The 23,874-nt window shown below is 47.1% G+C and overlaps 1 protein-coding gene across 2 annotated transcripts in view; it reads right to left on the bottom strand.

Annotated features, from left to right (window-relative positions):
* LOC119160923 (uncharacterized) overlaps positions 1-23,874 on the bottom strand; it is a 108,293-nt gene that overhangs the window by 28,020 nt on the left and 56,399 nt on the right. For both annotated transcript variants that reach the window (XM_037413202.2, XM_075880427.1), the window contains exon 7: positions 3,184-3,490. In XM_037413202.2, the coding sequence (XP_037269099.2) occupies positions 3,184-3,490 (307 nt within the window). The remainder of the gene's footprint in view (positions 1-3,183; positions 3,491-23,874) is intronic.

The following is a 23,874-nucleotide window of genomic DNA, read 5'->3' as shown; positions in this document are numbered from 1 at the left end:
CTTATCCCCCATTGACGACGCTGTTGATAGAGTACACCACTGTAAGTTCTTTTCGTGGTGGGATTTACGTGCAGGCTACTGGCGAATCAACGTCACCGAGGTAGATTAACTGAAGACAGCTCTGGCACTCCCTCGGGGTTCTATGAATTCAACCACATGCCGTTCGGATTTCGAAGTGCTCCTAGTACATTTCAGCGCGCGATGTATTCAGTGCAAGGACGTTTCAAGAACCAAGCCTGTGTTGTATGCTTGGATGACAGTCTGGTCGTTGGCAAGGGAGAGGATGAGCATCTTCGCAATTTGGACGAAGTGCACTACAGACTGTATGAGGCGTGGTTCCGTTTACATTGTGAGAAGTGCCAAATCAACCAGTCCAAGGTTTCATACCTTCAGCATAAAATATCCCCTATCAACATTTAGCCGCTTCCGGAGCGCATCGCCGTTGTGTCGCAGTATCCAACATCAACTTGTTTGAAACAGATGCAGTCATTTGTGAGCATGGCTTCATGTTTGCAAAGGTTTATTCTGCACTTTGCCTCCATCACAGCTCCATTTGAACGGGGTGCGTTTCAATAAACTGCTTTTCAAACGATACTGCAAAAGCTCACTTGCTTTCCTTTTTTAAGTCACTTCGGTGATGGCTTTGTCACTGATGTTCACACCGACGCCAGCCAAGTTGGTTTAGTGGTAGTGCTAGTGCAGCCGGATCTGGATGGCATAATACATGTCGTCGCTTGTGCCAGCAGGAATCTTTCAGACACCAGAGCCACTACCACTCCAACGAGCTGGAATGTCTTGCGGTGGTACGTATCGATGATAATTTCTGATATCTTTTTGGGCGCAAATTTACGGTGGTCAGTGGTAATGCTGCAATAGATTGGACGCTTTTCAAGCAGCAACTGGAACACAAGTTTGCCGGCTGGATAATCACGCTAAAAGAGTAGAATTTCGACGTGCGACATCGTACCGGGAGGTTCATTAACGTCGCTGATGTCCTCTGATACAACCCTCTTGACATCGTGCACAAATTCAGAGAAAAACGCATATATAAAAACAAATCGATTTCTTCAAAGCCCAACAAGAGGGAAAAACTTGGCATCAATTATGGCGCCTATCGCTGCCACGGGAAAAGACAGGAAGTTTGTGATGCACAATGCCACACTTTACCTGCGTCACTGGCAAAAGGATCAGTCAGAGAAGCGCTGCCTCCTGGTTGGTTCCTACATCATTCCGGCCAGAGGTATTGCGAGCCATTCATGACACCCCGGAAGACAGACACACCGGCCAACGAGCCACGCTCCACAAAGTACAGGAATGATTCAAAGCTGCTGAAGATGCAAAGCAGCATCCTTTCTGACATCGCCAGTTGCCAACTCTGTCAGTAGTTTAAGCGACTGAAGGGGTGGCAGCCGGGACTACTGACACCTATTTCGATACTAGAGACTATTTTCCACACAGTCGGCATCGACTACATTGAAACCTATCCACCACCAACGATTTGAACCGCTATATCATTGTATCAGTGGACTACCTGTCAAAATACGTGGAAGTGGAAGCTGTACCATGTCTTGCCTCCACATATCTAATTGATTTCGCGAAGAACCGATTCCAATTTCAATGAAAGCATGGCTTGCAGAAATATAATATCTCATCGGGCTACCACGTATCACAGCCAGTAACTAATAAAATACCTTCGCACGGCAGGTGTGCAGCACCACTACTCATCCGTGGTTCATCCGCAGGCAAAAGGTCTTACAAAGCGCCCACCACAGAGCATCCAGGCATGCCTCGCCCAATTTACAAGAGTACAGAAGAAGGGGAATTTTCATTTCTACTGGAATGTACACCTCCCATCAGCCGCTTTTGCAGCTAACACGGCATTGCAGACATCTACCGGGAAAATGTCATATGAAATATTCTATGAAAAACTGCGTTACTTGAAAGCGGTCCTCAGTTGAGATGCTCCAATCATTCTTACTCGCTTTGACGATCGCAAATCCGCCTGTCAGATGAACAAAACTGCGGCGATCAAAAAAGCTTCCGAAGTGCCAGAATATCAGACGCGCTACTAAGACAGTCGCCGCCATAGAACAAGCTATTTCCTTAATTCGACGAACCATTCATAATCACTGAGTGCGTCGGAGAAAATACCTGGCGTGTGAGCACCTCAGACAGAAATGTCAGTATTGACAAGCGAAATAGAAATAGTTTTGCCGTGCACGTGTTGCGTCTCAAGAAAAAGAAAAAAAAAAGAGTCGGACAGCTGCAAGAGAAATGAAGCGTCTTGCGTTTACTTGCTTGTCAGGTCCGCAGAGTGACCAAATGCCTTAAAGAGCAGATGGGGCGCTCTGGAGCAGCTAGTGGAGGAAAAGAAAGACTAAGTGGAGCAGACCCGAAAGGCTATGTTAGACAACTTAGGATATATATATATATATATATATATATATATATATATATATATATATATATATATATATATATATATATATATATATATATATATATATATATATATATATATATAGAAGCTGGTACACGTACGAGACAGCAAGCAGTTTCTTTATCGATATACGTTTCAGCTCTCCCACGGCCAAAACGTAAATCCATAAAAGAACTGCTTGGTTTCTCGTACGTGTACCGGCTTCTTATACGTACCAGACCCACTGATTACACACACACACACACAAACACACACACATATATATAGATTCATACTGTACTGCTTGGCGTACTCACATTTTGGTTCTCTTGTATTAGTCTAACATTTATCTTAGTACAGAAAAAAATAGTTTGATGTTGTTATCATTTGTTAATTGATGCATTTCACTCTCCTTCGCAATGTTTCCTTCGACTGAGGTAAAAACAATAAAATGAAAATATTTGAAATATTGCAGATCCACAAAATACCACCCTACGACTTATTTCAGCACAACTATGGCCACAAAATAATGTTGAAAGTTCTGCATTGCAATACAGGCATTAAATACACTGGTCATGTATTGCGTTGTACACTGCGATAGCTTGTTCTTAAATGCTGAACAGAAAATATAGTGCATGCCGCACTGTTTGTGTTTTTTTCATCGTGAGGGCACGTCCGTTTTTGATACCTTTCACAGACAAGCTGCAAGAAAAATGTATTATTTTGGCTGGTACTATACTTGGCAAAAAAAGACTATAAAGTACCTGCTATCATTGAATTCTGGAAGAGCTGCGTGCGCGAGCATCGTGGTGAACCTCTCATTGGATGGTAGATATTCAGAATTGTTCATTCGAAGCAAGTACTGCAGGCAGGGCAGCATGAACTCATTGCAGGGGTCTTCCATCACAGGCACTTGAACAGTGATCATCGCGATTCCATCAATGAAACCGAATTCCTCGTAGAAGTACCCATGGAAGGAGTCGTGAGCAAAAATATGCAGCGCCAAGGAATAGAGGCAATGGTGCACGGTCAACGCTGCTCCCATAAGCGCCTCCCATGCAGCTACGTGAACTGCGAATAAACGAAATTTTTATTGTAGGAACACCGAACTAAATAAGGTGTATATATTGATAACTAACGCGAATGAACTCGTAGACATGTCCACGATTGATTCAGGTTGCTAAGAAATGCTTCCTTTGTCGCATTTTAGGGTGAACCATACAATATTCGGAAGCTAAAGTTAAAAAAAATAGAGCGTCGCTTGCCTCCCAAAACTACATTACACAAACAAAGAAGTCAGTTTCGCAGCAACGGCACAGCAAAGAATCTGTTAGCCAGAAATTTGAATGTCTCACGAAACACAGCAAGCGGCTGGAAATTCGCTGCGCACTGCTCCAGCAGAAAATAGGACGTGCGGAAAGAAAACACGGGTGTACGCAGGACGAGCCCGAACTAAGAACTGTCACAGATGTTACTTCGAATAGCCTTTAGTTCTTCCAGCTATCAACATCCTCCTTTCGCAACAGCGGCCATCGAGGGAACCTAAGTTACCTTCATGGAGTCTCAAGCATCAACGAAATTTTTCCGTTCAGAGCACAATACGCGCAAACTTTCCCCTTCAAGATAACAGCGCGTGTGCAGGGGCAAGTCAGGGTAGCGAATTCCTACTGTGGCGGTACTTAAGAGAGCTTTTTTAGAATTACATTCCCAAGAAGAATGGCGAACTTATCAATTTGGGACGTGGCAGGACACGTTGGGAAAGTCTAGGACACTATTGCGCCTTTAGATCGCAGAGTCCCAAAGCCCCAAAATCAAAATATAGCGCGGGTGGCCAGCGATATGCGCCCAACATAGCGCAGGCAGCAATGAAACATTGCGCACTTCTTGCGTAATTTGGTGTACCTGCGCTGGACAAAACGTCACCGGCGTTCGATCCCAGTCTCAAACGTTGCTACTCTTGCGAACACAACAGCATCTTCTCCAACGTAGCAACTAGCGCGGCGACGGTCTTCAAATTATGCCTCTTTCGTCGTCTCCTGCGTGATAATGATCATGTTGCTGTCCTCCCATCTCTACAAACAGGGGTAAATGGTAAGTATTTAATATTTATTTATTCATTCTTCCGTTTATATTGACACGACAATGTTTTATCTCGGGGTTCATCATGGCTCACTCGGCTGATGTATTTCGGTGATGGATTGTGCCTGTTTTGTACCTGTTGGTACAAATTGTGTACCAAGAGGTTGCAAAAAATGCCAGAATAAAAAGCCAGCTGTTGGCCGTTGCATCTACGACCCCTTGCTCCGCAACGCGTGGTGTGAAGCCACTAGATCAAACAGCATACGTTCAGTTTGCGAATAGTGACGCGTTTATATTCACCCTAAACCGTTTAGCAGTCCTCAGAGCTTCGCAAATTTATCATCAGCAGCGAGATGGTGCGAAGTGCGTGCGTTGGACGCGCTCTAAAGATCGTCGCCCGTTGACCTTCGCTGGGCGCACGGGCGTGATCCCTCGTGCATGCGTGCTTATCTCGTGATTCAGGAGCGCATGAAAATCGCTTCGCTCGCTGCCACACTCTGTAAAGCAGCGCGCTGCTGACAGACGATAAAGTAAAAATTGTTACAGTGGTTCGCGCTCGTCCTGTTCGTGCTCTCACAGGAAGACACACGTTCGTTTCGTGTGTGTCACAGCTTTTACTTCCACAGCTTTTATCTGAAGCTGTGGCGGTTGTCAGTTCGCGCTCGTGCTGTCTATGCTTCAATCGCGCACGCTTTCCGCTTGAGCTGCGGGCTCTTAGTTTCGAGCTGCTTGCTTTTCTTCACGTGACATTACAATTTGTTTTTGTAGCATTCATCCATTTACCCTTAGGGTGACCAAATGCACAATAAACGCCCAACTGCTGCTCAGAGGCCATGTTTCACTTTCGTGTTATGCTGATTTTTGCCCAGAAAGATCAGTCACGTTTTCATTATTTTGACACGAAAGTACTTTGTGCAGGATTTCACCCCCACTCCGGTGGCGTATTTCCGTCACGTTTATGACGTAAAATGTATACTAAAATATTGCAAAGAAAAAAATTACACCATCTCCACTAAATCGAACCAGGTGTACTTGCCAACCAGAGGGCGCTAACGCTTGTACTGACGGTGGCGTTGACGCTGGCACTAATCGCGGCATTGCACAGTAGAGAAAATACGCAGTGATGAACCGATGTTTCCTACTGACACTTCCAATTGCTGCGAATGAGCAATGAGAAACAGAAGGCTCCGATTGGGCTCAGAGACACGCAGTCCGCTTTTAGATACCACGCACGCTGCGAATTTTTATGGTCAACAACGCACAGGACAAATTTACTTCTGACGCTAAGTTGGTGGTCAAGATCCAGTGCCAACATATAAGGGGTACCCAGTGAGCGGTTGTGCAGCCTGACCCAGTAGTACACGCTGGCTGCGTCGGTGTTGCGAGGGGAGAAAAGGGGGAGGGGACTCGCCTGCGCAGTGGCGGTGTAAACGCCACGGCAATGGATAGCTAGAAGTGAGGAGTGTGCGTAGGCTGGTAGACATTGGCTGGTTGCGAGGCGAGAGAGGGGAGAGCACAGGAGAGAAAACTGAGAGTGCGGGTACATGCGCACTGAAGCGCAGATGCCGTAAGATTAACCTCGCTCATAAGATGAGCACTGCGCCGTGCTCCCGACCGGGTTGCAGAAATTAGGTGCCTTTTCTCATCTTCTAACCACTACCACCACCACCATAAGATATTTTGCGCCTAAAAACGAGAAAGTTCCGCAGCAGGGTGACGAAGCAGCGACTCCGCACTTATCAATGCGTGAGGCTAAATAAGTTAATGGCGAGCCATTGATATACATCATGTACTGCTGGCTGCCGTCCTCAGAGCTCCTGAACTTCAGCATGTTATTTTCATCAGTAACAAGACGGCGTGACGGGTGCGCGTGCCTTCAAGGACGCAGTGCCGCGCCACCAAGGGCGTCGCTATGCGCGCGCGTTTCTACATGGCGTGATCCAATTGCGTATAGATGTCCTTTTGAATGGGGATTCACTCACACACGCACTTATCACGGGATTCGGACACTTTTACCGCTTGTGCGTTGGCCGAAAGTTTGCTTTGAAGTTACAGTAGTTAGAAAGAGCACAAACGTCACTACCCTCGCTGCCGCGGCCATGTTTACGAAAGGAGTGCGCTGCTCACGCATGAAAAGGAGGGCGATGACAGTTGTTGGCGCTCGTCGTGTGTGTACGTGTGCGTTTATTTGTGCGCTTATCTCTCTGTTTGAGCAGCGTGCTTTAAAAGTCGTTTAAGCATGCTTTGAGTTTAACAATAATTTGTCCGCGCTCGTCTTGTGTAAGCTCATTTCGTGCGTGCTCTCTGCTTAAGATGTGCGTTGCAAGTCGAAATGCTTGCCGTTTTTTTTTAGCGTGACATTGCTAATTGTTGCTGTAGCATTCATTCCTTCGCAGTGAAACAATGCGCAATGAACACTCAACTACGTCTGCGAAGACGCGTTTTATTCATGGCAACTTTTAGGGCGAAATAAAGATGAGAGGCGGACAAGCGCAAACTATAAACTAATTTCATTTGAAAGACACACATATATACGTGAGCAAAAACGGTCATGAGTCACATTATGAAAAGATAAATTTCATTTCTGGCAGGCGCTCAAGTAATCTAGGCCCCGCCACGGTGGTCTAGTGGCTAAAGTACTCGGCTGCTGCATTTCCGATGGAAGCGGAAATGTTGTAGGCCCGTGTGCTCAGGTTTGGGTGCACGTTAAAGAACCCCAGGTGGTCGAAACTTCCGGAGCCCTCCACTACGGCGGCTCTCATAATCATATGGTCGTTTTGGGACGTTAAACCCCACAAGTTAATCAATCAATTAATCGAGTAATCTAGCCCAGTGGCACGCAACATCTGCCTGTAGTCTTTATTTTGAGATAAAAGCTACCAGAAAAATGAACCAACTTGCTCAATAAGTCACGCTACGATTTAGATTTCTGTCATACCAATTCTTAAAAAGGGGGATCTCCCACGTTTTCGGAATACTTCACAAAAAAAGTACAAATAAGGTTAGCGGAGTGCATGCGGAAATCCACACAAAGTAACAGAATGAAACAAGGATTAACAGGGCTCTTAACTAATTCTTTGGACATACTGCGGAAGGTTAAGACTTCGGGAATAGAAAAATTGAACAACCTTGTTATAATACACTTACAAAAATTATGAAAGCACGACTGTTTTAGGGCAGTGGAATCGTTTGCATCTCACGAGATTTGGGAGAATGCTTGGATTAGTTCATTTTAATTCGAAACTGTGCGAAAAAAGTACCGTAAAGCGTCGGTATTTGCTGAGACTGTCATTACAGAATGAGGACAGTCGTGATGAGAGGGTCTGCATAACAAGGGGAATGTGCATACTTCGGTGCCGCAGAACAGTTTGTGGTTAACTATGTCTGAAAAAAAACGTGGGCAAGTTTTTTCTTCGAATTTCTAGTACTCCAATATCATTTACAGTTTGCACTGCATTGGGCTAATTGTTTGACATATATTCGCTATAACGTAAACGTACGATTACCCCTTCAGTCACGGCGCACAGTACAGAACCTAGAAAGTGCATCCCACGCCACCTGTTTCTTTAAACGGTCTGAAACTCCGTGTGCACATTTCTGCAGGCTTTTTGAGTGGACAAAATGCGTTCACTTAATTTCATTGTGCTGCGTATTGCTGCAAAGGATGACCTTGCTGCAGACACTACCATGTGGTACGATCGTTCAACGTGCCGCGTTCCAGGTTCAATGCGAAACTTTTTTTTCCTGCGCTCAAAACGAATACAACCAAAAACAAACAGTCGCGCATTTCAGGCAATATAGTTGATTATTTTTATGCAAGTATTGAAGCTGGCTCATGGCAGGATAACTAGATAAATATATACCCACAAAATAACCTTAATTATTAAAGCTCGCAAAAAACAGCACATTTCTGCATTTTCTTTCTTGTAATGTACTACTAAGTGCCTTGGAACTACGCGAGGCGAGATTCAGCGTTTCTCACTCTAATGTATAAGTGAAGGGGCTATTTCTTTTACGGTTTTCAAAGTAAATTGTGATTTGAAGATCCCCAAATATAAAGTTGTGTTCATGCTTGGCCTTATTCAGAATAAGAGCGAGAGGAGACTGGGTGCGCAAGTCTCGCGCTTGGGGCTGAGAAGGCATTTGCGAAAAGTGTAACAGCAGTTATTAATCTACTTTAACTAAAAATGCCTCAGCTAAACTGTGTGTGACGTCTACGGAGACTTCTTTGTGTGTTATGGGGAGACGCATATTGTTAGTAATGAAAAGCGTCTCCCACTGTTTGCAGTAGTTAACTGCATTGCCTACGTTAGTAAAGTCGCACTTGTCACCATTGCAGATTACTGCTGTAAACAAAATACTATCGTCAGCAAATAGTCGAGTTTTTACCGGAGTTAAACCGATGTCATTTATAGCAATGACAATGGCTACTTGTTTTACGGCTCTGTATTTTATTATAGAATCAACCTACGAGCCTTGTTCGAGTGAGCACTATTCTCGTTTAGATAATCTCGTAGGAGTTGGTGTTTCTCCGGATTTCAAAAACGATGGAAAGCTGTTTCGGTAGGTTACAAAACTTTTTGAAGCTGTCCCTATTCGCAATGCCCACGCCGTATAGGTGGCGCACCATGCAATCCAAGATGGCTGCGGAAGGATGATCAACCCGTGAACTCGCATAGGAAAAGATAAGATGCACGGATGTACTCCCCGCGTCGCTTTCACCCGATCATCTAGTGATCGTCAAATTAATGTATATCGCACCTATGTACTTTTCAAACTGATAGGAACTGCTAAATGTTTGCTACCTCATTTCTTGCCGCCGTGCAAAGGGTGGTGGTGTCAGCTGGTCAGCCGTGCATCAACGATGTTTTACGTAATCCGGTGTGTGGTACAGAAAACTGCGCAAACTAAATGAACGTACGAACTGAATGGCACTCCGAGATCATTAGAGCCGAGCCTTTCGGTGGATTTGCCCCAGTAGCAGGCCACTAGCGAGTAGCGTGCCGTCACCGCTGCACAAGACCAAATGTTCAACGGAGCGATGGTTTACAAACATATTACGTCATCGTCAATAGTTGCGGTGTAAACTTCATGCAACTGCCTCTTCAGCGGAACATAAGCATTTAACTTCCCATTAGGTAGCACTTTTGTCACAAGCATGATCAGACGAACAGTGTGCAATTCTCTGCACTCGGATGTGGCGGCTTCCATCAGCGCGATAGGAACAAACATATCGACACGCGTACGCTTTCCGCAACGTCCAAATGGTGAAAATTTGTCGAAAAACCACACTGTTCGGACGGCACCGGTGAAGTGCAGGAAAAGTTTGCGTGGACTGTAGTCGTAACTGCATATTTCTTTGGTTTAAATTTTCCGCTTCGCTGGTGAAGCTCGAGCGTGTTGGCAGCATGTGGCACTTTGTAATATTACTGTAACTAGGATACATTGAATGCGCAAGAAAAATTATGCTTTTATTTTGAGCTAGCTGAAGGATATAATCAATACAATCATAGTGACTTACGTGTGTGAAAAAACATGAACGCAAGACGGGACAGGAAGTGCACCTCACTGCTCGTGAGCTCGTAGCTAATCGTTCGTGGTCGCTGTCACTCTGAGCGCGTTGACAAACATCTACGTCCAGTGAAAAATATTCGACGTTAAGACGTTTTTTTACATCCCTGCTGAAAGTAATCTCAGGAATTCTTTTCGCTGAACGACTTCGATAGCACCAACAACGCGTCACTGCCCAACCCCAACATGGCGTCACTCACCACTATTATCTGGGGGTGGGGGGTGGGGTGGGCGGAGAACATTTTTTTTTCACCAAGAAAAGAATCACTCGCGCTGTGCTGCCATCTAACAACGAACGTAAAAACACAAGCGGCGCAGCACAGGACGAGGCTTGGAAGCGCAAATCGCGAGCCTGCGCTACTTTAGGCTTGCAATGAATGTTGTGGGATTCATGCGCTACAAAAGCACTGACGAATGCTATACGCACGTAAAACAAGGTTAGATTCAAGTGTAAAAAGGTTAGACAATACCATTTACTTATCCAACGTGGCTGCAAAAAATCACGCGAAGCGATTATGTGTACTCTGCGGGCTATAATCTAAAGCGCGAGTTGCCACGTATTTTCCCCATACCTTCGCCTCTCGCAAGACAGAATCCGATTTATCCTGTCACGGACAGTCCGGTATATTCACTGATGCACGCAATATACAGAATGGTTCGTGTTCGTTTCTCGCTAACGTCTTAACACTGAGGTTAGCACCGCCGAACAAGGGAGCGTCTGCCTACTGATAATCCTTGAGAGGACACTCAGGAATTCCGCTAGGTGGCGCAACAGTCTATGAACATTGCGAATACTTCGGTAGGTTTGTACTCATGCGAAAGCGTTAGAGACAACGTTGTGCGGAAATATCAGTGTCGTCGTCGTTATCTGTGACGGAGAAACAAGAGTTGTCCGTGAGTGGAAACTCGTGATAGATGTAATAAAATAACTTGTTCATAAGTGACTAGAACCCAGGCCTTTGGCGTGGCCAGTAGGTGCTTAACTTCAGTACCAAATCTTTGGTGGGAACTGATTCAGGAGAAATAAACTGATAAAAATTCTAGATGATGCTAGGACTCTTCTTAAACACGTGTAATGTTGCATCGCAGAAATGTAGCATCGCACCAGGTGTGAAAACATGTGAACTTCACAACGAGTAGGTTCATTACAAGGTGCTGAGACACATTTAATAATCAGGAGCAACAGTACTCATAGGATGAGTGGCTCTGTGGCGTTTCAGTGGTCAGGGACCACCTGAAATAATCAGGGGACATTTCCAGCTTTAAAAAATGCGAAGAAAAAGAGAAGTGATCACCGCCGTCTTGCTGGACAATGAATACATGAAAAATAGATACCTGAAATGGGTACCTGAAAATGGATATCAATGGATACCTGAAATTCGTCGAGTACGTCAGTGACGTGATGGTCAGGAAAATGCCCCCACCTACCTTCTGGAAACGATGACCCTGAAAATGAAGCCTATCCCAAACAATCCTACCGCCATACCTTCCGGGAATCGGCAAGCAATTGTCCAGGATGCTGGGTAAGGAGGACATCCAGGTGGCATACAAATCAGCTTGAAAAATTGGTTGATTCTTCCAGCGATAAAATGACTGGCTGCCGAAAGAAAGATTCCCCGGGCCAGTCTAGGAGGTTCAATGCACAGACTGTCACGCAGCTTACATCGGTGAGACGAAAAAATAGACAGATCCCACGTACAGTTGGAATCGATGATATGCGATGCACGAATGAGGAAGGTTGATATGTAGCTTTACTTTCAGCACGACGTTACGAGACCGACGTAAAATATACCGTACATGACTTCCATGTGATGATCATCATGTTTGGTCGTGTGATTTACCTTTGTCGTCTATTCACGTCACGTTAAACAACGTTTGTTATATGCGGAGCTAGCGAAACGGCTGTGAGCACGTTATTAGCGTAGCATGTAGTTATGGGTTAAATTGCACGCATGTCATAATTATCCTGTTTGGACGTCACCCATTCACGTCACGCAATACAAATTTTGGTATATGTGAAGTTATCGAAACCACCATGAGCTCACCATGCGCGTGAAATGTCATGTTTCTACAAGACACACAGCTGATAATGATCACGTTTGCCCCAGTGATATACCTTCGTCATTCACTGTCGTCACGTAAGACCAAGTTTGGTATATGACAAGCTAACTAAACGACCATGAGCGCACTATCAGCGTAGCATATAGCCATGTTTTAAACGACATGGATGCCATGATTATCAAGTTTGGAGGCGTCATTTATCTTCGTCGTCCGTTCACATCCTGTAATACGAAATTTCGTAAATGTAAAACTAGCAAAACGGCCCCGAGCCCGTTATCAGGGTGGCATGTTCATAAGCGTGGCATAAGCGTGGCATAATCTAACATGACACGCATTTCATACTTATCATGTTTACAGCAGCAATATACCTTAGTCGTTCATCAACATCCCGTGATACCAATTTTGGTATATGTGAAGCTAGCGAAACGACCGCGAGCGCATGATGAGCTTGGCGTGTAGCCGTGACTTACTTGATATTGCCACAGGGTTTGCTTGGGTGAGATCGAAGTGTGAAAGAAGACAATGACGATCTCTCTGAGCCGCTGCTTGGGTAGTCGACTAAACGAGCCCATTTTTTATCAAGTTGGTCGAGAGTAACGTGACAATACTGGTGGAGTTGCTGGGTACAACGTCTCACGATCCACCCGATGCCCAAGACCCCGTCCAGCAGCCGGAACACAAGCCCTGCACCCGTGGACACTCCTGTTCATAGAGTAAGCCGCCGCCGACGAGGCCTACAACCTGAGACACCAACCACTGGCGCAGCGACTATGACTTCGACATAAGATCCCATGCAAGCTCCGACACCTTCCACGCCGATCTACTGCACCATCCAGAACCCGCTCATGCCTAGCCCCTTTCACGGAGAGCAGCATGAAGATGTTGACGACTGGCTGAGTGAGTTCGAACGTGTCGCAGCGATCAATTACTGGAATGATACCGCGAAGCTCCGGAACGTGTACACTTGCCTAAAAGACGGTGCCAAGACGTGGTTTTTGAACAGGGATGATGTTCTGACACCTTGGCGCGAGTTCCAGCGTCGCCTCCTGGAGACCTGCAGGAGTTCTGACCGCCGCGAACGGGCGGAGCATGCACTACAATCACGCATCCAGATGCCCAACGAGACCGTCTCAATGTACGTCGAGGACATGACACGGCTTTTCAAGCGAGAGGATCCTGCTATGGCAGAAGAAAAAAAGTTGCGCCACCTCATGCGTGGTGTGAAGGAACAACTTTTGCTGGTTTGGTGTGTAGTCCCCCCAAAAGTGTTGCCGAGTTCCTTACTGAAGTGGCAACAATGGAGCGAGTACTGCACCAACGGTCTGCTCTGTTTGACCGTCAAGTAAATGCTTCCTCAACTCCCGAAATTTTCGCCACCCCTGGGAGCAAGAGCCCCGAATGGATTCGCGAGATCATTTGATCTGTCGTCCGGGAAGAAATGGAAAAGATGTACGGGACAAAGCAAATCGATGTTGGCTCTATCACCAGTGTCATCCGTGACGAGGTCCAGCAGGTGCTGCACGCCCATCGTTTTCCGCCCACGTCGGTTGATCCGGAAACGGCTCCTGTGTCTACTGACAGTCGCCGTCGTACGTACAAGGAAGCCTTGCGATCAGCCACTCCTCTTTCGGGTCAAGGAGTCCCGACCCAGACAGTGCCGCACGTCCCGATCCAGACAGTGCCGCACGTCCCGATCCAGACAATGCCATACGTCCCGATCCAGACAATTATGCCGTCAGTCGCGATTCAGTCAGCGCACGCTGATTTGAGCATCGATAGTCGCCGTGAACCGACGTGCATGTCTGATCTCTGGCGTACGCCAGACAGACGACCCCTCTGCTATCATTGCGGTCAGGCTGGTCACATTTACCGCGAATGCCCATACCGGCAACTTGGACTGCGCGGATTTTCCGTCAATTCCCCTCGTCCCCGAATTGGTCAAAAGCCAAGGGATATCGAAGAGTATCTCGCGCAACAGCGTGCACCCTTTACACGACGGCAATCGCGGTCACCATCTCCGAGGAGACCCGCAGCCACTGGGCCACGTTTCGGGGTGACGGCACGGGAACGCTTCCCGAGCCCTCGTCGGGAAAACTGAAGGCAGCGGCCTTCGGGGGCAAGGTCGCTTGGACTCAAAGTGCGGAAGACCTCCCATCGACGCTTGCACGCAACGCCGAAGGCATTTCGTCAGAGAATAATCGCAGTGCCGAAGAAGCGCCGACATCCACATCGGAACCTAGTGACCGCGTGTCACTCGACATACCTGTGCTGGTTGACGGTCTTCAGGTCAGTGCATTGGTAGACACTGGTGCAGACTATTCGATCTTCAGCGGGAGGCTAGCGAAAGATCTCATGAAAGTGATCACGCCATGGAATGGAACGCGAATTCGAACAGCTGGAGCACACGTTGTAACACCGCTGGGTCGCTGTACCGTAAGAGTGAAAATTTGTGCGTCAACGTTCGTGCTCAGCTGCCTCGTTCTTCGCGACTGTTCGCGTCAGCTGATTATCGGCATGGACTTCCTTCGGGAATACGGTGCCGTCATAAATCTCCGTGAGCGCATCGTGACCTTCTTGACTCAAGGCGCAACTGATCGAGACGCTGATAACTGCCGTAGACCGGCGCTGCGTGTTGCTGACGACAGTGTGACGCTGCCACCTCGAGCAACTGTTCCCATTGAAGTCACTTGTGAAGAGTTCCAAGACGGCGACGTGGTGGCTGAAAGCAACTTACACTTCTGCTGCTCCAAGGTGTATGCGCCACCCGAAGCGTTGTGCGCGTCCGTGACGGACAGTCAACGATACTAGCTACGAACTTCAATTACGAGCACCGACATCTTTTCCGCGGAACCACCCTAGCTTATGGAGACCCTGTTGCCGACGTCACAGAGTGCTTCGCGTCCGAGGAAACGCATGAGGATGAGGAATTCCTAGACCGCATCGACATTAATTCGACGCTGTCAGATGAGAGAAAGGCTGCACTTCATGACCTTTTAAGGGAGTTTCGATCTTGCTTCGCCTCTTCTTCTAAAGTCCGTCAAACACACCTCACGAAGCATTGAATTATTACCGACGATGACGTCCGCCCCATCCGGCAGCAGCCTTATCGCGTTTCTGCCAAAGAACGCAAGGCTATTCAGACACAAGTAAAAGAGATGCTCGATGACGGGATTATTCAACCATCCAGCAGCGCTTGGTCTTCGCCAGATGTTCTAGTAAAGAAAAAAGACGGAACGCTGCGATTCTGTATTGACTACAGGAAGCTTAATAGCGTCACAAAAAAGGACGTCTACACGCTTCCACGGGTCTACGACTCCCTCGACAGGTTACGACGTGCGAAGTATTTTTCATCCATCGATCTAAACAGTGGCTATTGGCAAATTGAAGTGGATGAACGAGACCGAGAAAAAACCGCGTTTGTGACTCCAGACAGACTTTACGAATTCCGAGTTCTTCCCTTCGGCCTCTGTTCTGCACCAGCCACTTTTCAGAGGATGATGGACACAGTTCTCGCTAGCCTGAAGTGGTAAAGCTTCCTTGTCTACCGCGATGATGTGGTCATCTTTTCCGAGAGCTTCGAAGAACATCTGAAGCGTCAGAGAAAGGTTCTGGAAGCCATTCGCACAGTCAAACTCACGCTGAAACCCCAAAAATGCCATTTCGGCTATGAAGAGCTGAAAGTTCTGGGACATGTCATTAGTGCAGATGGAGTGCGACCTGATCCAGACAAAACTGCTGCTGTCGCTGCCTTCCCTCTTCCATCAGTTAAAAGAGCAGTACGCCGTTTCCTCGGCTTGTGCGCGTATTATCGCCGATTTATCGCCAACTTCTCGAACATAGCTGAACCTCTTACGCGAACTCTGGCCCGAGTACGCCAACAGTATTACTGGCCGCGACTATCAACTAGTGTACATCGATATGTGAAAGGCTGCCGTGAGTGCCAGCGCCGCAAGACTCCGCTGTGAAACCCGCCGGCCTGCTCCAGCCGATCGCACCACCACGGACACCGTTTGACCTCGTGGGAATGGACCTTCTCGGGCCCTCCCCTTTGTCGTCCTCTGGGAACAAATGGATTATAGTGGCGACCGATTATCTTACACGTTATGCTGAAACAAAAGCGTTACCCCGTGGCACGGCCTCTGAAGTCGCGCAGTTGTTCGTGCACGAAATCGTCCTACGGCATGGTGCCCCGTCATGCGTGATTACGGACAGAGGGACGTCGTTTACAGCACGAATGATGGAGGACATTTTCAAACTGAGCTGCACAAGTCATCGAAAAACCGGCTTATCCGCAATCCAATGGACTGACTGAGAGGCTTAACAAGATCATAGCGGACATGCTGTCAATGTACGTGGACGTACAACACAAAACCTGGGACGAGATTCTTCCATACATCCCGTTTGCTTACAATACGGCAACGCAAGAAACAACGCGATTTCCGCCTTCCCGACTTGTTTACGGACGCAACGCGCGAACCATGCTCGATGCTATGCTTCCGTGCGACCAAAACAAAGAACTTGCTCAAGATGCTAAGCAATACACTCAATACGCCGAAGAAGCTCGTCAGCTAGCTCGCATAAACACCAGTCACCAACAAGATGCAGACGCACGACGTTACAACCTCCGCCATTGAAATGTCACCTACCACCCTGGGGACCGAGTGTGGGTGTGGATCCCTATCCGGCGACCAGGCTTATCCGAAAAACTCCTAAGCCGTTATTTTGGACCGTACAAGGTTCTTAGACGAGTCAGAGATGTTACCTACGAGGTATTTCCGGACGGCGCAGCATCTTCTCGTCGACAGCTTCGGCCCGAAACCGTGCATGTCGTTCGACTGAAGCCCTACTTCACACAGTAATCCTTGTGGTTTCACGTGCCACGACATGCCGTGACTTTGCGTTGCTGCTGCTGTGTGTTCTCCTGTGTTTTTATGCCTTTTCTTTTTGCGCTTGGCGCAAGCGTTGGCGAAACTTCCTCATTTGCGATGCGAGTAGTGGCACTCTCACTCTTTTGGTTCTCTATATCTGCGTGTGTATACCTTCTTTCTTTTTTATTTACAAGCATCGAGTCGATGCTTTCAAAGAGGGGGACTATTGTCACATGGTTTGCTTGAGTGAGATTGAAGTGTGAAAGAAGACAAAGACGATCTCTCTGAGCCGCTGCTTGGGTAGTCGACTAAACGAGCCCATTTTTTATTAAGTTTGTCGAGAGTAACGTGACAATTGATATGCATGTCAGGATTTTCACGTTAGGGTCTGTCACTTATGTTTGCCATGCAGTAGTAGTACGTCATTATCATCATTCTCTTGAGCCCCACGCCGCACCTTTCGGCCTCTGATTCTAGCTCGAACGGCGCGAGGGCAGAACAGTTGAGCTCCTGGCGTGGATGGACGCTGCAGCGGCGACTACAGCTACGCCTGCATCACAAATAAAAGCTGTGACCGCAGCACAGGCTCGTCACCGCCATCTGGTCTCTCCTTCCTCAACATATGGTGACTCAGAGAACGAGCCCTCCGACGAGCCATCGGCTGCCATGTTCCCGTGACACTGTCTGCCAGTGCCGCGGTTCCAATCAACCTACCCCAAGGTATGGTTCATGCAGTTCGACGCCGTACCTGCAATGAATGGCGTCACGGGCCAGCCGCTGATGCATGCCATTCTTCTCTATGCCCTTCCGGTATAACTGCGTCATCTTTTTGCCACTTCAAGCTCAAGCCCACAGCCTTACGATGGCCTCTGCTCTGCGGTGCTGGCCTCCTACGGCCTCACCAACCACCGGCTTCCGTTCGCCGCGACTTCCAGGCTTCCTCTGCGTCGGCGCGTGCGGTACCCTCCGGCCCAAACCTCTCCACTGACCGGGACCTAACTTTCCGGCTACGTCTCCTGAAACTTCTCGTCCGGCCACTAGCGACGCGAGTGCCACGTACGACTGCCCATCCGACGAGGTTCACGACTTTCGTGTTGCATGCGACCAGTCAGCCACGAGATCCGACTTGGTTCTTCAAGACGTTCTTGCCGCCAATGACCAGGATGCCCCGAGGTGCATTTTTTCGAACTCCTCGGTCGATGGTCTCTCAGACACTTTCGTCACCCGCACGTCTTCTCCAACCTCCACAGACTACGATTTCTCGGAAATGTCAGGCTCCACGACGGCTACATCGCCACATGCCCCGAAGTCTGCCAAGACTACGGGTATCCTCACGCTCGCTATCCACCTCCAGCTCGCAGAACCTTCACCGTTCACGATGTCCAAAGGAGACTCTACGAACCCAAACGCTCTGCGCGTCCTGCCAGCAGCGACCAGCATCGCCCTCCAGTCTCCCGCAGCCGAAGTTGAAGCCACCATCTATCAACCACGGCCAAACCTCTGAGGCGCTGCGACTATGATAGATGCTCCTGAAGACGACGTGTCTGGTCCACCTATGGGACAGCAGACCACACATGTCACACTTGCCGTAGGGGCAACCATCTGCCATACCAACCTGTGCATGAACCCGCGTGCACCGACTACTGAAAGTGTTTCCCCAAATCAAGGTGCACCCACTGAGCCTCCTACAAAGTCCACACCTGGTGGATCCCATGATATGCCGGCTACTGAGTTCTTGACGGAAACCGTGGACCAGCAGGCATGTAACTTGAATGTAGGCATGCCCTTTTACAAGCCGGAGACATCATGCACATCTACCCTACGTGTAAAATGCCACTTAAGCACTGCCAATGTAAGCGGTCAAGTCATGACACCTGGGTGTCGACATCAGCGTCAGCGCTGTACACGCCCGCGAAAGCACCATCGAAGCCGTTGCTTAGAGGTGGGTGGCATGCAAGACTGCACTGCGCTTCTCTCATTCGTTCGCACGCAGGGGCCACATTGGCTTTTGTGCACCCACTCATCTCACCCTGAAGGCAGCTCTACCTGCAATAGTCACTCGCGACACCCTGTGTGCTCCCGGCTTGCCCCAGCTGGTCATCCTGTCACCCACTTGTGTACCACCACAGCGACCCGACGCTTACTTCTTCGTCCACTGCGCAACTCCCAGTGTCGCCCCCCTGAGACCCACTGGTTCCCGATGGTCTATTCACGTTGACAACCTAGACTCCTCAAACGGATATATTACGGATTGTAATTCATGTACTTAGGCTCATTCCATCTCATTCCTTTGTTTAAACATTTGAAATCACGCAAAGCGCTAGGGGAGTAGGGAGCCCTGTAGTGCGTTATCATCATCATTTTCTTGACTACCACGCCACGCCTTTCGGCAGTTGATTCTAGCTCGAGTGGCGCAAGGACAGAACGGCTGAGGTCCTGGCCTGGCTGGATGCTGCAGCGGCGATTCCGCCTACGCCTGCGTCCCATATAAAAGCTGTGATCTCAGCATGGGCTCGTCACCGCCACCTCGTCTCTCTGTCCTTAACACAGTCATGCCATACCATGCCAGTTTTGCAATGTGTCATGTGGACTAAATGACCGCAAGAACAACAACACTATGAAATGTAAATCATGACCTTCATGATACATATCTAATGATTTTTCTGTTATGCCTAGTCACTTATGCTCGTCCTACCGGCATGTTATTCCATACCAATTTTGATATTGATACTATTATGGAAACGGCCAGGATAGCTTAATGTAACAGACAGAGAGACAGACAGACAAAGACAGACAGACAGACAGACAAAGACAGACAGACAGACAGACAGACACAGGCAGACAGACAGACACAGACAGACAGACACAGACAGACAGACACAGACAGACAGACACAGACAGACAGACACAGACAGACAGACACAGACAGACAGACAGACACAGACAGACAGACAGACACAGACAGACAGACAGACAGACAGACAGACAGATACACTCAAAGTTGCCACAGATTGCTAAGAAATGCTTTGCATTTAAAAACTTCCCCGTAAAAATACAAGAACATCGAACCGACTTGCATAGCTTCAACGCTGCACGAAGCGCTCTCGCAGAACACAGTGAAAAGATGGGCCTTCGTATCTATTTCGATGACGCTCGGGTCATCGACACAGAAGTTAGCCACACAAAACGGCAGTTGTTAGACACCTGGCTTATCCAAACAAATCACAATAACAACTGCTCAACGGCAACATTACCAAGTGTATACTTGTTCGATGTATGGAACCAGTGGAAAAAATGCCGAAGCGATAAGAATTGCTGAAAGAATGACATTGCAGAGGGTGACACTACCGGAGAAAGTTGCTACCTTTGGAGTCGACTGACCAGTCACCACTGAAGAAGGGACCGAACTGGTTCCAAAATCTCCGGTCAGTTTACATTTTTTAAAGTTTAACTTTAGAAACATTGGGCTCTAATTTAGCGGGAGTGTTTAGGTTATTCATACACAGCTGTGACATCGGACACATGTCCACTATTATAAATCGCGGCTGCTTCGTGCACCCCATCACAGTAAAAGTAAATATATTGGGCGCACATAAACGGCAAATCGTACGCGCGCACTTCCGCCATAATTTCATGAAAGGAGGCGTCTGCAAAGTGTCCCCGCTTCCCGTTTCGATGCCCGCCGCTACGCGGCTTTTGGTAGGGCCCTTATAGAAAAAGCTTATTGCATTTAGCGCTTTAATTTTTCGATGAAACCTTTAAAAATATTCTTCAACAGTTAGGTTGGACAGAATACCTGCAACGACAGCATCATCATTCTGAGCCTATTTTTGTTGTTCAGTGCCGACCGAAAGCCTCTCCTAATGATCGCCTGTTTACTTTATCCTGTGTGAGCTGATTCAATTTTATCTCTAAGAACTTAGCAATTTCGTCGCTCCATCTCACTCTCAGTCTTTTCCTAATGCTTTTTTTCATTCCTTGGTAAGTGTTGTGTGGCTGCTTATCTTTGCGGCATCAATATCGAAACACGGCCTCTCCATGTGAGTGCCCCCCTTTTGTGGGCGCGCGATCCGCGCGGTATTGTTTACTTTATCGTATGATGCGCTACCATAATTTTTTACTTACGAGCTCACGCGTCTTGTAGAAACGTATTCGACAAACTTTGTCAGCGCGCTTCCTGTAGTGGTGTGATTACTGTGGGGGTCAAAAACCCCATCTGGACCGAAAAGGAAGGTTGGAGCCGCCTGACGAGGCCGTTCATTTCGAGGGGCTAACTGGACCGGACCTCGAGGCTACCAGAAAAACGACACTTGACATTCTCTTTCGATACAACATTCTTGAAAACTGAAAATTTTATTCTTTCTTTGACTACTTCCCTGACAGCTAGTTAACGGTATTACGCATTACGTCGCTAACCCAACTCCCCATCTTTTTTTGGCTTAATATCAACCTGACATCTCAAACTTCTACTATTTTCCCCTTATCCACCCTGTCATCTTCTAATCTCTTATTTTCGCTCAAGTTATTTCGCTATTGACCACGTTTCAGCTCCATATGTTAGAAATGATAATACGCCGAGGCTTATATTCTTATCACCTAAATCCGCAGATTTCCTGCCAATATTTGCGCTTACCCACCAAATGTGCTCCATCTCATTTGTATTCTTCGCGCGTGCGTGCGCATGTGCAGCGTGTGGTTGTGTAAGAGAAGTAAATCAGGTTCTCCCATGAGTAGTGATCCACGGCATACATACTCTTGTGCGTACTGTCACGTTGTCAGGACATTGACAAAGACTGCAGACTATGTCCGAGATTAAGCTGTTTCCTTGACTGAATTTGTGGCCGGAAACGGACAATATAGATCACTTAATGAAGACTGGCAGTGACTGTGGCATGCAGAGCGTCAACCGTCTACCAAGCGATCCATGTTAAAGCACGTCGACAAAATACATCATCATCACCATCAGCCATAGTAGGCCCACTGCCAGGCAAAAGCCTCTCCCATGATCCGCCAACCAACCCTGTCTTGTGCTTTCCGTCGCCCCGTTATACCTGCGACACTTTAATTCTCGTCGGCCAACCTAACTTTGTCTCCCCCTAACCTGCTTGTCTTCTCTGGGAGTCCTGTCAGTTATTTTCAGTGACCAGCGGTTATCCTGCCTATGCGCTACGTGCCCGGCTGATGCCCATTTCTTTTTCTTTATTTCAACTATGATATCCTTCACCCCTGTTTTTTTTTTCCTGACCCACTCTGCTCTCTTCTTGTATTCTAAGGTTACACCTATCATTTTCCTTTCCATCGCACGCTGCATGGTCCTCAACTTAAGCTGAATCCTTTTTGTGTGCGTCCAGGTTTCTGTTCCGTAGGTAAGTACTGGCAAGATGCAGCTGGTAAATGCCTTCCTATTGAGGGTTAGTGGCAGATTACTATTAATGATCTAAGAGTGCTTGCTAAATGTAAAACACCCAATCCTTATTCTTCTAGTTATTACACTCTCGTGGTTTGGTTCCGGTATTACTACCTGTCCTAAGAACACATAATTCTTTCAACTTCCAGCGTTTCTTCACCTATCGCAAAGTGCTAATTTCCGCCGGTCGAGACTCTTGAACATTACTTTAGTTTTAGGCATAATAATTTTCAGACCTATTTTTCTGCTTTTTGTAAGCAGTTCAGTAATCAAGAGCTGCAGTCTTTCCCCTAAGTTGCTCATCAAGGCAATAACATAAGCAAATGGCAGGTTACTAAGATACTCTTTATAATCTGTTCTCTAATGGTTACCAATTTAGGTCCTGAAAACCTTCTGTAAACATGTGGTAAATAGCATGTGTCTTCCTGCTTACAGTCTTCTTTATTCGAATTCTGTCGTTTTCTTTATGGTGTTATGGTGGCTGTGGATCCACTGTATATATGTTCCAGTGTGTTTATGTAGGATTCTTTTGTGTCTTTACTCCGTAGTGCCTGCATTACTGCTCATGTCTTGATTGAGTCAAGCGCCTTGTCGTGAACTATGAAGGCTCTTTTCGTATTACTTGATTGATAGTATTACCACGGTTCATTCTGGATTAGCCTGTACAAAATTCTGACTGGTGCTTTGGCTGATTGAACTTTAATTTCGTTCTTTATATGTTAGCTAATATTTTGTAAATAAATAGTTTGTAGAGAAAAGACAGTAAGCTGACTGGTCTGTAATTTTTCAAGTCTTTGATATCTCTTTTCTAGTGGATTAAGATATTGGCGTTCTTGCGAGATTCTGGTACTTTTCCCGTAGAGAGACACTTCGCATATAGTGTGGCCAATTTTTCTAACACAAAAGGTCTTGTTTTTGGGCTAGTTGGTGCATACTTGGTGCAGAAGACTGAGGCGCAAAAAACGACGTGAAGCAGGAAGAGCAGGAAAGAAGACAGAACTGTCTTCTCTCCTGCTCTTCCTGCTTCACGTTATGTTTTTTGCGCCTCAGTCTTCTGCGCCAAGTATTTTTATAACACACTTTCCCCGCCATTATCCAGGAAGTTTGTTGTTACTTTATTTTCACCAGCAGCTTCACCTGTTTTCATTCTATATAGGGCTTTTCTTCCATCTCTTGTTACTGGGGACGTCGAATTCCTCTGGACTATTATTGTTTCTCACGGTATCATCCTGGTTGTTCTGGCTTCTGCACAGTTCTTTGCAGAATTTCTCTGCCACCTCGACTATCCAATACATCATCGCATACATGCGATTTTCTTCTATGCACAAGTCTGCCTTTGCAGCTTTTAGGCATCTGCCGCTTTTTACAGCCTGCTCAGCTTTTTCCAAGTTATACTTTCTGATGTTGGCTACCATATGTTTATTGATTAACTTTGAAAGCTCCAATTGCTCTAATTTGGCGGCTGCCGG

This window comes from Rhipicephalus microplus, chromosome X, assembly GCF_043290135.1.
Source record: "Rhipicephalus microplus isolate Deutch F79 chromosome X, USDA_Rmic, whole genome shotgun sequence".
NCBI classification, from domain to species: domain Eukaryota; kingdom Metazoa; phylum Arthropoda; class Arachnida; order Ixodida; family Ixodidae; genus Rhipicephalus; species Rhipicephalus microplus.
Note: the sequence above shows the minus strand (reverse complement) of the source record. Positions and strands in the feature narration are given on the sequence as shown.